The sequence below is a fragment of the Oxyura jamaicensis genome, chromosome 3 (assembly GCF_011077185.1).
Source record: "Oxyura jamaicensis isolate SHBP4307 breed ruddy duck chromosome 3, BPBGC_Ojam_1.0, whole genome shotgun sequence".
Lineage (NCBI taxonomy): Eukaryota > Metazoa > Chordata > Aves > Anseriformes > Anatidae > Oxyura > Oxyura jamaicensis.
Genome location: NC_048895.1, coordinates 93603494 through 93618501, shown reverse-complemented (window position 1 = coordinate 93618501; position 15008 = coordinate 93603494). Strand labels below are relative to the sequence as shown.

At 36.8% G+C, this 15008-nt stretch overlaps 1 protein-coding gene across 1 annotated transcript in view; it reads left to right on the top strand.

Moving 5' to 3' along the window:
- The window catches only part of TINAG (tubulointerstitial nephritis antigen), a 67137-nt gene extending 60267 nt beyond the window's left edge, over positions 1 to 6870 (top strand). Inside the window, exon 11 of the mRNA XM_035319926.1 lies at positions 6449 to 6870. Coding sequence (XP_035175817.1) covers positions 6449 to 6484 — 36 coding nt within the window. The 3' untranslated portion in view covers positions 6485 to 6870. The remainder of the gene's footprint in view (positions 1 to 6448) is intronic.
- Positions 6871 to 15008: the final 8138 nt, after the last annotated feature.

The window sequence follows — 15008 nt, the reverse complement described above, 5'->3', positions numbered from 1 at the left end:
ATTATTTATTCCTTAGCCAGATGCAGTAAAGATTCTGAATGTTAGAGAACTTGGCATGTTTGTTAGAAAATACCATAGTGTGCTGTGTCAATTTCAAGCTAGCTGCTATCAACAGTTATCGGCATTTCCTCTATATACTATAAGACTGATTATATATATATAAAATATAATATAAATATATTTATATATATGTATTTTTGAAATGCGCTTCCCAATTTTAAGTAGTATCACATCATCCCTACCCCAAGACCAATTGCGGATGACATATGCATATTAGAAGACCTTGTAAGTACTTAGTAGAAGACTTCTTACTGGAATAGAAAAGGTCTTTTTTTAATCACCATGATCATATCTAGTTCAAACATTCCTATAAAAAAATGTAACAGTCACAGAGTTGGCAATTTCATTCCACTTTCATTGTAATAAAATTATCCTGTGACTGGTGGCTTCAGATAGCAAGCTGAGTTACATTTCAACGTAAAAGCTAAATATATAGGTATATATTAATATAATATATAAATATATTATAAATAAATATAATATATATATATCAGGTTGATAACTAGACTATTAACCTGAAAAACTCAGTTAACCTCTGTGTCACCCAGAAGTTTCTGCATTTTTCCGTGCTTTGGTTTTTCATGTATAGAAGTAAATAGTCATTTTTCTACCTCACAGTGCACAAATATACCCCAGGTTTTAACCCTTGCTCACAATAGCACTTCTGGTTTATCTGTTGAGTACAACATAGGTCTGAATGATTCTGTTGCTAGACAATTAACATGATGTTTCTTGTAATTCTTACTCTGAACAAAGTAGAAAAATTATGGTAGCCTGTATAAGTCCAACAGCTCTGACATTTAGTAAAGAGAAACTTTCCTTGTTTAATAAATATTTTAGTACTAGACATTTGAATCTTGATTTTTATCTTACATCAAGCTCTAACAATTCATACTTTTGAAATTCAATAGTGATGTGAGGGATTGCCAAGAGCCACCAACTGACTAATTAAGATACCTGTCCTTTAACTTTTAACATGCTTGAATAGGAAAATAAATTGCAAGTTCAGAAACATGAGAACATAAAGACAGCTGGACTGGGTAAGACAACAGCTCTATTGGATTCTGTCTCCGGTAATAGCAATGTTGTGTCTAGGAGGTATAGGTAGCAATAATTATTTTTTGAGGAATATATACTTTTGAGAATTTCATGTCTGGTATTTTTGGATATAAAGGTGACTGTAAGTATTCAATAATCCCTAGGGTATTTCCCCATACTCACTAGTAAGGTACAACAAACAACCAAATATAAGTTATTTAACTCTCAGACTATCTTAAGTTATTTAGAGTTCTTGATGAATTAATCTTCATAAGGTATGGAAACATGTCCGTTATTTTAAAAGGAAAGAACAAAGCACTCATGTTCTATCACACAGAATTTCAGTAGAAAACAGATTATTCTGTTGCATTGTTAAAGGAGAGAGCATGCTGTCTCTAGTAGATCCCCTAAAGTGATTTAGGGATTAGGAGGGAAACATTCAGGTCTCATCATGAGCTTTTGAGCTTTATCATTATTTGTGTTTTCTTAAATAGTTTTTACTTCTTTTAAAATCTGTTCTCCTGTTGTTGACTTCTACCCTGGTTTCCTAAAATGAGTTCCTAGCTTCCCTTAATAGCCTATTACCAGCTGCGGCCTCATTCAAGAATAGAAGACTCCTAAAGTAACCCACACATCCTTGGCTGCTGTAGAGAGTACTTCTATGTAATGGGACATCCTTCTACTTTTAACTGTCTCAAAATCATTGTCCTGTAAGCCAGTTTACAGTAAATGCAGCAAAAAGGACATAGCTTCAAGAATTAAATACAAGCAATAGTAATGTTCATATAGAGACAGAGCAGAAATGAAAACTTCCTTACATCTACCTGGCAGTAAGCCTTGGTGACAACTATAATTTGTGCCAACTCCTGCTCCATTGAAGTCCTGTGTCCTTAGGCCTTGTCCAGGCACTTAGGACTTTCAGCTTCCTTTTATAACAGAACTCACACCTGGGATTAATCCTGTTGAAATCATCCAATCTCCCCCTGCCTACCCTTTTCCCTGCCCACCTTGACTTAATAAAAGTGAAGTCAAAGTGTCTTAATCTCAACATTGTGTATTTCCAGGCAGTATGACTGTAGAAGTACAATTGCTGTGACCTTTCCTCAGGTGCTTGCAGTGCTTCCAGCCTAAGCTCTCTGCTCTGAGGAAGGTAAATTTGTATGATGGGGAAAAATCCGTCACAGTGGCCCTGCCGCTTGGGGCACCATACCAGGTCTGTGCCACTTGCTGGCTGAGAGCTTCCAGGACTAAATGGGAGACATCAGCATTTCTGTCCTCCCTTCAAGTAGCAGCCCCTGTTCCTGGGGCAGGGTGGAGGTGGGCTGGTGCATGCTGTGCAGACTGTGGCAGTTCAAGCTAACAGGAGGAGGAGGGTTATGAGAACATGGATAGGGCAAAAGGTCCAGGAGAAGGAGGCTGAAGAAGTAGGCATGATGGAGGCTCATTCCTTTTTCAGAACAGTCCTTTTCTTTGCTCTTTGCGTTTGCTGGTGCAGACCTTCCTTGCCAGTTCCCCCATCATTCTAAGGTAGCCCCCCTGTCAGCCCTTCTCCCAGGCCCATAGTGACCTGTGCAGGCTGGAGGAGTGCTGGGGTGCTGACCCAGCCCTCCCCAGCCTCCCTGCTCAGGATTCGGCCATGAGGGCTAGGATTTGGACACTCCTGTTACTATTAATGAACAAAAAGCAACTTTTGCTGTGTCTATTTTTGTATTGGAGGATATGGCTTTGATGTAGGTGGTATTTCTACCCTTTCCAGTAATGAGTAATGCAAAAGATAGTAGGTGTTTTTAGGGAGGTGATTTTATTTATTTATTTATTTATGCTACACATTAACAATTACAGTATTTTCCTTTAAGGGAAGTATTTTCCTTTATTTTCCTTTGTGTTTGACAAACAATTTTAAAAATATGCCTTTCTAAATATAATAATAACTTATAAAATTAATAAGAGAAGAAAGTACACTAGGGAGGGATGATTCTGTGTACTGTTTCTTATGCATCTTCCCAATCCACCTGTACTAATTCCTGACAGAGACAAGATGCAGCACTAGGCAATTTTCTAGGGCCATTAAGAACATAAAAAACCTAGTATATAAGGTAGTTAAGCGATCTTCCATTATGCACTTCCTGTAGCTAAGAGCAACACAGACTTTTTTTTCATTTTTTATTTTATTATTATTTTTAATCTACTAAAGCTGCATTGTTCTTTTAAATAAAACGTGAGTAGGAAAACTCCATTTGCTTGGATTATGCCATTTCCTGTAGAATGAAACACAAGTACACAAGTCAAATTATGTCAATGAATAATAGTCTAAAGGTTTTGAACAAATGTGGAACATTATTCTTCTTAATTTGAAAGAAAATAAAAGAAAAACCACAAAGCTCTTAGTTTCTGTAATGAAATTGCCATCAGAACAAATACATTAGAGGTACAAAACACAGAATTCAAAAGCAGTAGTTGTCTGTGTGCTATTAAGATAGGGAAACAGTATGTTTCCAGCTGAGTGACCATGCTTCTTTATGATCCATTAGGCAAGCAGACATTAAAGTTCATTCCAGCCTACATGTAATTCCAGTAAATAAAACAAAACATGATGTCAAAGCTGGGGAATCACTGATGGCCTTAGCCCAGCACAGGAACAAACTATAATGGGACTGACAGGAACAGAGCAATATTGCTTTAGACCTCAAAGATATTTAATTTGAGTAAAAGTTGTCTTTTTTTTTTTTTTTTTTTTTTTTTTTGAGAACATTTTGAATGGCAGTGTGATTCATTGGTTACCCTGTACAAGCATTATGCTGTACTGCAGGAGGAATGCTATCAGGCTTTCAGAACCACAAGCTGGTCTGAGTAGACTCAGAACTGAGCTGCAGGGAACGTGTGCTGGAGATCCAGGAATAAGTGCTGGATTTGAAACTATAAATAGCATACTTGTAAAGTGAACAAATCTTAGTGGAAGAGCAATGTCGGAAATGAGTATCTCCTATAATGACACTAGTTATACAATGTACCCTACTGGTATTAACCTGTGCACTCCTTTCTTTAAATATAGTTTAGCTCAGAATCACAGAAAAATAAGTTAGGGATCAGAAAGTCCACCTCATTTTTCCCTCCCTAGTTTAAAGCTGTAAAACCATTCCTGACAGATCCCCAGTGAGTTCTGAAAAACCTGCAGAGGAAGAGGTTCCACATAATCCCTCAGCAATTTCCTCAGCTACTTACCTGCCCTTCTCGTTAGATGCTTTTCTGGCTGCCTAATGCAAACCTGCGTTGCTGCAAGTCTAGCCAATACTACTTGGCTCATTCACAGTAGAAATGAGAAAAGTTTTTTTCCTTCCTCCCCCCCCTCCCCCCCCAATAGCTTTTTAAGATTTCATCATGTTCCCGCATAGCTTTCTTTTTGTACTGGGTCTGGCTGGGATGTTAACTTTCCCTGCAGCAGCCCATACAGTGCTGCACTCTGCACTTGTAGCTAGAACAGCAGTGGTATCACACCGGTGTTGTGTCTGCTGCTGAGAAGTGCTGGCACAGCATCAGGACTCTCTCTGACCCTCCTAGGGGGTGGGCAAAAAAGTGAGAAAGAGACATCAGCAGGGCAGCTGACCTAAACCAACCAAAGGGATATTCCATACCATATGATGTCACACTCAGCAATAAAAAGTGGAAAAAGGAAGAAGAGGTGGAGGGGGCTCTCGTTGTGAAAACGTCTGTCCTCCTCCCGAACACCGGCTACGTGCGTTGAGGCCCTGCTTCAAGGACGTGGTCAAGCATCGCTCATTTGTGGGAAGTAGAGAGTAATTTCTTTCCTCTGCACTTCCACATAGCCTTTACTTGTTTTGTTTAGTTATTCCCTTTCCCCCTCCCTCTTCCCCTTTCCCTTTTTTCCCTTTAGTTGAATTGTTTAATTAATAATAATATTTCCTTAATAATATATATATATATATATTTTCCCTTTAATTAAATCATCCTTATCTCAACCCGTGAGTTGTTCTTTCCTTTACTTCTTCCCCTCCTCATCTGAGGAGGGGGAGTGAGAGAGAAGTTGTGGTGTTCAACTGCCTAGCACGGTAAAACCACTACACTTTTCTCTTGACCAACCAAATCACATTTTTATGTTTCCTCATAGACCAAAATTACTGCATCTCTGATAATTCCTATGGGCTCATCTTTCTGAAGTATAACATTCACTACTGGAAACAGATGACCTCCTGGTGAGGCCATAGCAGTGCTGAGCAGAGCAGGATGCTTGCTTCCTGTGATTCACTTCAAACAATTCATCTTTTTATCTTTCAGTATGAGGGCTTTTGGTAGAACTTTAATTATGACTAGTTTGTAAAACACCCATTACCCTCATACTGTTTTGCATTCATATTACTTGAGGTTGACTTCTGTTTAACCGAGTTTGGACATATGACTGTCTCTGTTTCTTATGGGCATAGAGACATAAGACTTTGTTATTCTTTTTTCTGATGGTTTCTCCCATTACACAATATAATGTTTCATTCTCATCGTCCTCCTCCAGTAAGCTTACCGCCCCTTTCCAGATTGTATCTCTTGCACATTTAATAAATAATATTTTGTTCAGGTCCCTAACAAAAATATTTAAGACTATGGAACACACAAAATTTTCCTATACTATTTAATTAATCTTTTAATTTTTAACCTCTTGAAAATTGTTTTCTCCAATTACCTATCCATTTTGTGTTGTGCTTCTGGTGGAAGTCAAGTTAATGTAACACAAGGTCAATAGTTCTATTAAACTGAAGATATATGCTTTCAGCAAACTACAAGATTTTTTGTCATGTCACAGAAATTTAATTGGTTCAACACAATTTCTTTTTTCAAACCCATACTGTCTATTGTTTACCTTTTTGGTATCTTCTAGGTGGTAAGTAGAGATTTTTTGTTTGTTTCTCTTAAACATTTCATTGAAAATTGAAGTTATGTTGATTTCAGTAGCTTTTAGACTTAATCTATTTGGTCTGTTTTTATCTTCCCCTGGGAATGAAACACTTCCTGATATTATGATTACTGTCTCGCAAACTGCCTTCTGCCTCCACATTCAAAATGAATTTTTGAAACATATTCAGAACTGAAGTCACTGTCCTTCAAATTCCTGGATAAAGCTGTCCAGCCATGTCCTGCTGTCTCATTCTCATGTCTCATTTCTTCAGTGGGTCTGCAGCCATGCATTTATGGCTCTGACCAAGTGTGGCTGTTGTGCTGGACTATAGACCGAAGATCATTGTCTCACCCAGATTATTGTCTCCCTTTTCCTCAAATTCAGAGCCTGCTTTTACCTCTGCTGAAGTGTCATCTGCAACACAATATTTTTGTTTTGTTTTGACAGAAAAATGGAAGACACATTCCGTGGAAACCTAGATAGGATATAGTCTGAGGTTTTTTGCTCTGCCAGATAGAAGACATTCTGATGAAACAGAACTCCCCTGACAATTTGCTCCTTCCTTCCGGGGGTTTTGCAAACTTGAATTTTTGCTTTAAATGTTGCAGGATCAAGTCATGAAAGAATTTGAATGCATGTTCTCAAAATTATCTGAAAAGGCATTGAAGACTGACTAGATTAGCATTGATAAGGAAATGTCTAAAAATGTGTAACATCAAAAATCAAGTTGTAACATGATTTGTTCAAAAACTATATAGTCCCTGTTAGGGGAGATTTTTATTTTATTTTATTTTTTTTAATCAGGAAACTAAGAATTCAGATCCATTAACATGGTTATTTCTTTAGACAAGATAGTGTGGGGTGTGGGACACATGGATCTAGCAGTAAAGAGCCCAAATCCCACTCCTCCAACTAAAAAAAAATAAAAATAAAAAAATAAAAAAAAATTGACCTTTATTATCTGTTATAATGTCATTGTATGAGAGAACATCTCTTTACAGAGAATATCATTACCCTGTTTTGTTTTCAGACTTCAAAAAGCCTTTCTGAGTTACTGAGTTGATTTGTGCTAAAACTCCCCCAAAGAAAATACCTATAAACAGATACAATTTATTTTAATTGTGTTTTCTGAAGGGTGGCTTAGTCTCTAAACTTATGGGAAATACCTTTAGGAATTATCTGTAATTTTAAGTATTACAAACAATAAAATTTCATATTGGAAGGATGATAAATGCTTCTTTGTTACAACATTATAGATTACTGTATTAAAGCAAAGAAAGTAAAATGTGGTTTTAAGGACAAAACAATGAAAACAAAATTTAACAGAACCTGTGGTCTAGACATATTCAACTCCTTATTGCAAAATGTGAGTATAATATACACAGCAGGTCTGATTAGCATTTTTATGTAGTAACTGATTTAACTCAGAATATAGCCAAGAAAAATACATTTTCTCTGCGAGGTATCTGCTTTCTGCAGAATATAAACAAATATATTACAAATAGATTATTTATATATTATATATACATATAAATATATGTATATACATGCACATACATATATATTACACACTTACATATAGTTTGCAAATAGCAGAATCTTCCTGACATTAAAAACTTCATCAGTTACAAAAATTGTAGTATTCTATATAATGCTTTAAGAAAGGGAGATAAAAGTGTATCATCTCCCATTTCAGATCCTGCAGCCGTGATGTGTCCCGTGCAAGTTACAACCATTCAACTACTGGTGCACTACTTACATGGGAGAAGGAGGCCGCTGGGACCATGATCTTGAGTGGGTAATAGAAACCTAAGCTATGAGTCTCGATGTGATGAAATTGTTGAACACAAATTTTTGTGGTCTCTAAAAAAAATATGTATAAATGGTTCGAATGTACAGTAGAATTAACAAGAGCTGGTTGTAACTGATGAATACAATGTAAAATATCCACGGACATTATGGCATGAAGCAAATATACTTCATTATTGAAAAAAAGAGATCATTGCAGTGATAATTTAAAACAATCTAGTAAGCAGGAAAACCTCTGGGAGCTGTTGAGCCCTCATTGATGCCAAGGTCAAAGATAAGGGCTATACTTAGTAGGTATACATCAAAAGAACAAATTGCTGCAGTCACTTAGAGTGGTTTCTGAGTAACTATTAACACCACTGGGCTATGGGTCAAAACAACTAACATTGTGAGCCCCTCAGATATATATTATGTTACTAAGCATGTCTTAGACTTCTAAGAGCCTAACTCAAGGCATACTTGGGATTTAGAGGAAGATCAAGTAGGAATATGAATCAGTGACCTAGTGGTTAGAGCTCTTTAATAAGTAAGGGTGAGCCTTGCACACGGGTCAGGCTCCTGTAGTTGCTACTATTTCCTGGTTTTCATCCACTGCTAATATGAAATATATCCTAGGGAAAGGACTGAGGCTCCTTTTTTCCTGCTCCTTCTCCCTAGTATCATTACCACCTACTTTTGATAGAAAGCTCTCCAGGACAGGATCTGCAGTTAGGAGTGAAGATGTCCAGCTGTCATCCTGAGCAAAGGATATGGTGCTCAATGACTCAAGGCTCACTGTAAACCACCTCTTTTCATCCACGGACCCCAACAAGAAGTATGTCTACTTCCAAGCCATACATACCAACATACTTCCACACCAGAAGAGTCGGGTAGCTAAAAGTTAGGTACTGAAAAGTGTTAATGTCTGAATCTTGAGCTTAACAAGGAGGGAAACATATCAGTTACAGAATTTGCTCCAGTGCTGTAGGTATTGGAAAAGCATTGGTTTGTTGCATGCTGTAAAGGCAGCATCTCAATTTTACAAGCAATGTTAATTGGGAAACCTTTAGGGGAAAGGCTGAATTGTGATTAAAAAATCACTGAAGGATAAGTAATTGAATTTATTTTACTAAAATCAATAAAAAGACCTTTAACTAATTGCAGGGCTTTGACACAAGCCCTTACAGTAGTTACAAGCTGTGGCTAATACTGTGTCTTCCCAAAATGCAGAGGCACAGCAAGGATTTTTCTGAGAAATAATGGAGGTAAATAAAGGGAGCAAGCAGTAATATACACAAGGGACCAAAACAGAATTTCAGTTGGATTGATTTGGAGTTAGACTCCAAAACTGATGGTGGTTTTTTTTTTTTTTTTCATTTTTTTAAGTTGCTACTGGACACTGAAGGCACCTACAAAAATAAATACTTCTGCTTCGATGATCAAACCAAACTGCTGAATGCTAATTAGCCACCTGGAGGTCTGTTTCTGGTCACTTGCAGTATCAGCTCTGCTGGCAGGACTCAGGGGCCAAGTACCCAGATCCTGCACTTCTCCCTGCTCCAGACCTGTAGAGAAGGGGCTCTCCACCATGGACCATCAGATAATTAATCTCTGAGCTGCCACCAGACACGTCCGTCCCACCCCCCCTCTACCCCCCCCCATTGAACACATGCATAGATAGGACTGTGATTCACGTCCAAGTGAGGCATTAAGTTGGCCTTGCTTTAAGAGTAAGTCATGACTTTCTGTCTTAAGAGTTTGGAGAGCCACATGTGAAACAAGCAGTCCCAAAACCCAGTCCTTATTTCCACTTTTTTACATATCTTATATGGTGTCTTTTTAAGTCAATGGCCAGTGAAATAATTTCAAGAGAAGCAACCAGCATCTACAAGCCTGGTGATAAAAGAAACGGGAAATTGTGGTGTTTCCTTTTTAGTATGTAGAAGATTATCATTTTCCTACATCCTTCAAAATTTGTAAGTATATACAGTCTAGAGTTGGAGTTATAGTTGCTCCCTCTTTTTTACTTTTTTATTATTGTGATTTTTTATTTTTTTAAAAGAAGTTGCAGGCATGAGAGGCTTATTTTAGCATGAGTTTACACTTGAATGCAGGAAAAAAAACTTTGTTATTAGACTTACCTAAAACTTCAGTAATCCTTTCTGGCTATTGGTTGCTCTTTTTCATTCAGACCATCTTCTGTCTTGAGGTAACTTTCTTTTCCTATTCACTGAATAGAAAGCTTATATCACAGTTTAGGATCCTATACTAAACATCTAAAGAATAATTCAAAAGCTTTTTTTTTTTTTTTTTTTTTTTTTGTTAAGAGAAAATTTGATAATGACATTGATATTCTAGTTTATTCTAGTTGTCTAAACAAGAACCCTAACAGATCTTTCTGATAAACAGTTTTCAATTTTTATTGCATCCTTAATGGCATTTTAATGTCAAAGAAATCTGAGAGATTATATTGCATTTAAAAAAATTGCTTGATTTTCTGTCTTAAGATACGTCTCTCATATTAGCATCTGAGCAGTTACTAATAGCATGAAAGGATTCATTATCTGACAGCCCATTGCCAAAGGTGGATGAGTGTAGAAACCTGGATGGTAGTCATTAGTTTGCTGTGTGAATTTCAAAAGACACTGGAAATCTTGTGTGTATGACTTGTCTTCTGTAAAACAGGATCATTTATACTTTTACATGATTGCAGAAAGCTTGAAGAGGGACATTTTCAGGAGTCATTCTTTCCTTGTTGTCACTTCTTGAAGGCAGAGCAGAGAGTCTTATTGGCACCAGGTCTGAGCAAGGACGAGTGACCCTGGTGACTCTTTAGGGCTTCCTGGACTTTGCAAGGTACAATGGGAGGATGCTTTGTAAAGATTTTCTTTTATCCTGGTTGCCATTTTTGTTTGTTTGTGTGTTTGTTTTAAAATATATATATATATATCTGTGAACTTCCATTCCTTTATATAACATAGGGGGAACTTCATATTTCATAGGCATTGTATGAATACAAGTTTAATAATGCTGGTGAGATGCTTTTACATACATAAGTCTGTGGTTTAAAATCTGAATATAACTGTCAAAAGTTACATGAGTGGAATGGAGCAGAGCAGGGTGAGGATGTAGGAAGAATGGCAGAGCTACAGAGAAATGTTATTTAATACAGTAGATGAAGGAATATTGTCTGACCTGCTCAGCTCAGGGAGATGTGGACATCTTGCTTACCTCATGCTGAATGCTTCTCATGGCTTAATCTAGTTCAGTCAAGAAGTAACACCCCAGACTGTGTTTGGGGAACTGAGGGAAGAAATGCTCTCAGAAATTTCTCTGTACTCATACTGATTGTCAGTTCTGATGCCTTATGCATCTCCTGTTTGTCAAATCAACAACTGTTATCCAAGCTCAGGAATATTTCAAGTGTTCCAGGACAGGCTTACAAAGTGAAGGTGGAAATTGCAAAAAAGAGTGGAAAAGGGGGACCTGTCATAGGACTGGACAAGCAGCAAACCTTCATTAGCAAAAAGGCAATGCAGTAATGATCCTTCTGTTAGCATGGTTCAGCAGGGTGTTTTAGAACATGGCACGAGAACGTGGATGTACTGGCAAAGGCTCATATGCTGAGCATGCAGCTGACACTGCTGGCTCCCGTTAGACTTGCGCAAAGGATACTGAAAAGGATATTAGAATGATCTCTAACAGTAACCCGGCATCAACGAGGCTCCCATTCCTTGTGTCCACACTCACTGGAAAGGAAGAAAGTAAGCCATGAGTAATGGGACAAAAAAGAATGGATATGGAGTGGAAATGGCATTAATTTCAAGATAAAATTAAATTTCTGGATCATTTTGTTTCACCTCTGTTTCATTTAAAACTTTGATTAACCAGGCCTGGCTTTTGTTTAATAGAGACCAGAATAACACTGGCTTTGTAACTAATTTATGCTTATCACTGGCAAGGCAAATGATTTGATATGCTCTCTTAAGTCCAGGTCTTTACATGCACTGACAAAACAAATACGCAGATTTCATCCTACATGCTCTCACACTGTCAAATTCTGATTACTTTGTCTGGATATCCACTCTGATCCTATTGACTGATACATCTTACAAATGGAAGAGATACATCCGAAGAAAATGTAAACATCATCACTCCATGTCTCTGAATTCCCCACCACCCAAACAAAACAAAATGAAACAAAACAAAAACACCAACAAATTCAATTTATTCAAAGGCTGCAAAGATTTTAGGTGAAATTTTAGTTCTATTGAAGGCAATGTCAAAAATCCCACCAAGTTCAATCAGGTCAGGATTTCACTGTCTGGTTTTATGAAGTTGAATAATAAAAGAATGAGGGATATGGATTTTATGATATATAAAGTGATCAAATCATAAAAGTTGAACTATGCACTGTGTGATTTGGGCTTTTATAATACAAGAAATAGAGAAACTGAGAGCTGCAAATCTGAAGCTGATGAAAGGGGAGTGTTTTTATCCTGTGCATAGTCATTTCAGGAACAGTGTGTCACAGTCTTCACATCTCTGAATGCAGGGCTGAGAGTCAGCATTTGTGGTTGCATAAAATCAGGCTTGAATTACAAAATGAAAACATGGAGGTATAATCTTCCACAGACAGGGAACAGTCCACAAATAGGAAACAACAGGGAATAATCTTTATAAATATCCATCATCAATAAAAGAAGATTAAAAACAAAATAGATGAGCTTTGGAAAAAATGCTTAGATGTAATCATACATTTCTGAAATCCAGGGAATTGAGAGTAATCATAACATATTCTCATAAACTACTCTTGTTTGTCATCTTGACTCAAGGAATGGAGTTGCACTATACAGAAGAGATTCCATAGTTTTTGCTGAAAAAAAATATTAACAAAAAGATGGTGCTGTGAATCTAGGGTGCATATTGTCTGCACCAGCAGTAGATAAAAGGGTTTAACATTGGGTAAGCTGGTGTTTGCCAGCATGGACAGAAACTGCACTCTGTGCCTTAAACATAACTGAACCAGAACTAATGTGTTTTCTCAAGGTTGGGTTGAGTTGTGGATTCCAGAGGCCTTTGCCTGAAGTCTTATTTGGATTTACTCAAGGCTGATTTGAGCTGTGGATTGCAGACGCCTTTGCTAGAAGAATTATTTGAAAAATTGGTGAGCTTTCTACTTTCTGGAAATAGCTGAGATCCCTTGTATAGTATAGCAGCTTAAAGAGAAATGAAACAAAACAAAAAAATGAACAAATAAAACCCCCACAAAATTTATTTGAGGCAAGCAAAAAGTCCTTAATTAAAAGCTTAGAAAGAACAGGATAGGAGTGGGGAAGTGGGGGCTGGAGTAGATGACCTGATGTCCCTTCCACCATGAAGGGATGATCCTATGATCCTACAAAAACACAAGAGGATAAAAGCTCCGAAAAGCATCAGATCTCAGCCTCCTGTCCTCATTGTAGTATGGGATTTCTCTGATCACTTTCCTGGCTTCAAGGGGCAAGCTCCATAGTACTGCTTCTTATTGAATATCTCCAGAATGTCCTTATTAATCTGCTAACTAGGTTATTTTAATCTGCTAACTAGGTTATCTATATTTTTGCCTTGGCTTAGGTATCTGGCACTTGTGAGGTATCTGGCACTTGTGAAAATTTTACTGGATCACTCTTGATTTTATCTGAAAATCAGTGAGATTCTCTTCTCCCTAATGCTGATTTCTCTACACATCTATGCCTTTTTCCCCTAGTAAAAAAAAAAAAAAAAAAACAGAGTTAAAAAACCAGATTTGCAATGTTTTGCTAATTTTGTATTGCTAAGGTACATTTTTTTCTTCACCGATGTCTTTATGTCTGCCAGTTTTTACAGATACCATTAACGTCACATGAATTCATACCTTTTCCTTTAAAGGACATCTTGTCACAATATATTATTGGTCTCCAGATCAGTAATATGTTAATAAATTCACAGTATTAAAAGCCAGAGGAGTCTGGAAAAAAAATAGAAAAATAAATAAGAAAAACAAAACAGAGAACTTTTTCATGAAAACTTCGACATTGTTTAACAACTTGAAAACAGCATCATTTTTCAAGCGTTCTATTGCAGAAAAGATTACTGAGGACATACAGTAGTCACATTAGATCACATTAGTGATCATCAGTGATCACAACTACTGAATAACAGCTCAGACACAATTTTCTCTTTCCACTCTTGCTGGATTTATTTCATCCTGTCAGAAGAATAAAAAAATGCTGACTTTACCTTTGTTTCTTTTGGATTTAGCAACTGAGATATTTGTCCAAATTGAATACTCTACTGTTTTTTTCCTGCCTATGTCATTCTGCACACAAGAGACGAGTTTATCTAAAGACCGGATCCTGGAGCCCACTGAGTCTTTAATAGTCGGTTTATTATATAACTGATTCAGCTTTGATTTAAGTTCAGAATGTTTGGCTTTTAATTGCATGGAAATCTATAAGGCAGGAGGTGAGGGAAAAGAATCGTTGTGACTCACCTAGGGACTTTATTAAAGAGTCATTTGGGGATCTTTCCTACACAAAATTAACCTTGCAAACATGAATTGATATAATCTACTGGCTAAAGGAAAAAGAGTAGCACCTGAGCTATATTTGTGCCGTAATTGATTTTGCATCTTTTTTTTATACCTCCCTTAAACATCTTGCATCACATCTACAGAACTACTTGCTAGCTTTCCATAAAATGTCTGATACTTATTTTAACAAAATCTATGAAAAAGATTAGTTGAACTGAATTATATTCCTTAGTGAAACTAAGAAATAAAATCTAAATAAAGGTATTATTCCCTTTGCATTTTGAATACAATTGGTCCTAGGAAGACAAGTTACTCTTGTGCTGGCAGATTCTAAAGTGTACTCTTTATCACACCAGAAAATCAAGCTCCTTGAAACTGCAATTTTTTTTTTTTTTTTTCCTTAGTGACAGAAAGAAAAATCAAATTGATGAGCAGTGAGTAATTCTATGAGAAAAAAATAGCTTGAGCAAGTAAGAAAAGGCTGGTCAAATCTTTGTAGGTGTATATCTGACAGTTCAGGTTTATGGCCCCACTATTTTTAACCTGAGAGGCACCTTATCAAATTAGAGAGAACACCTCCACTGAAAAATTCAATAATCAAAGTTTCCAACCTTGGTCACTTTGCTGTTTAAAAATAAAAGAAAATGCTAATGAAGAGCCAAATCA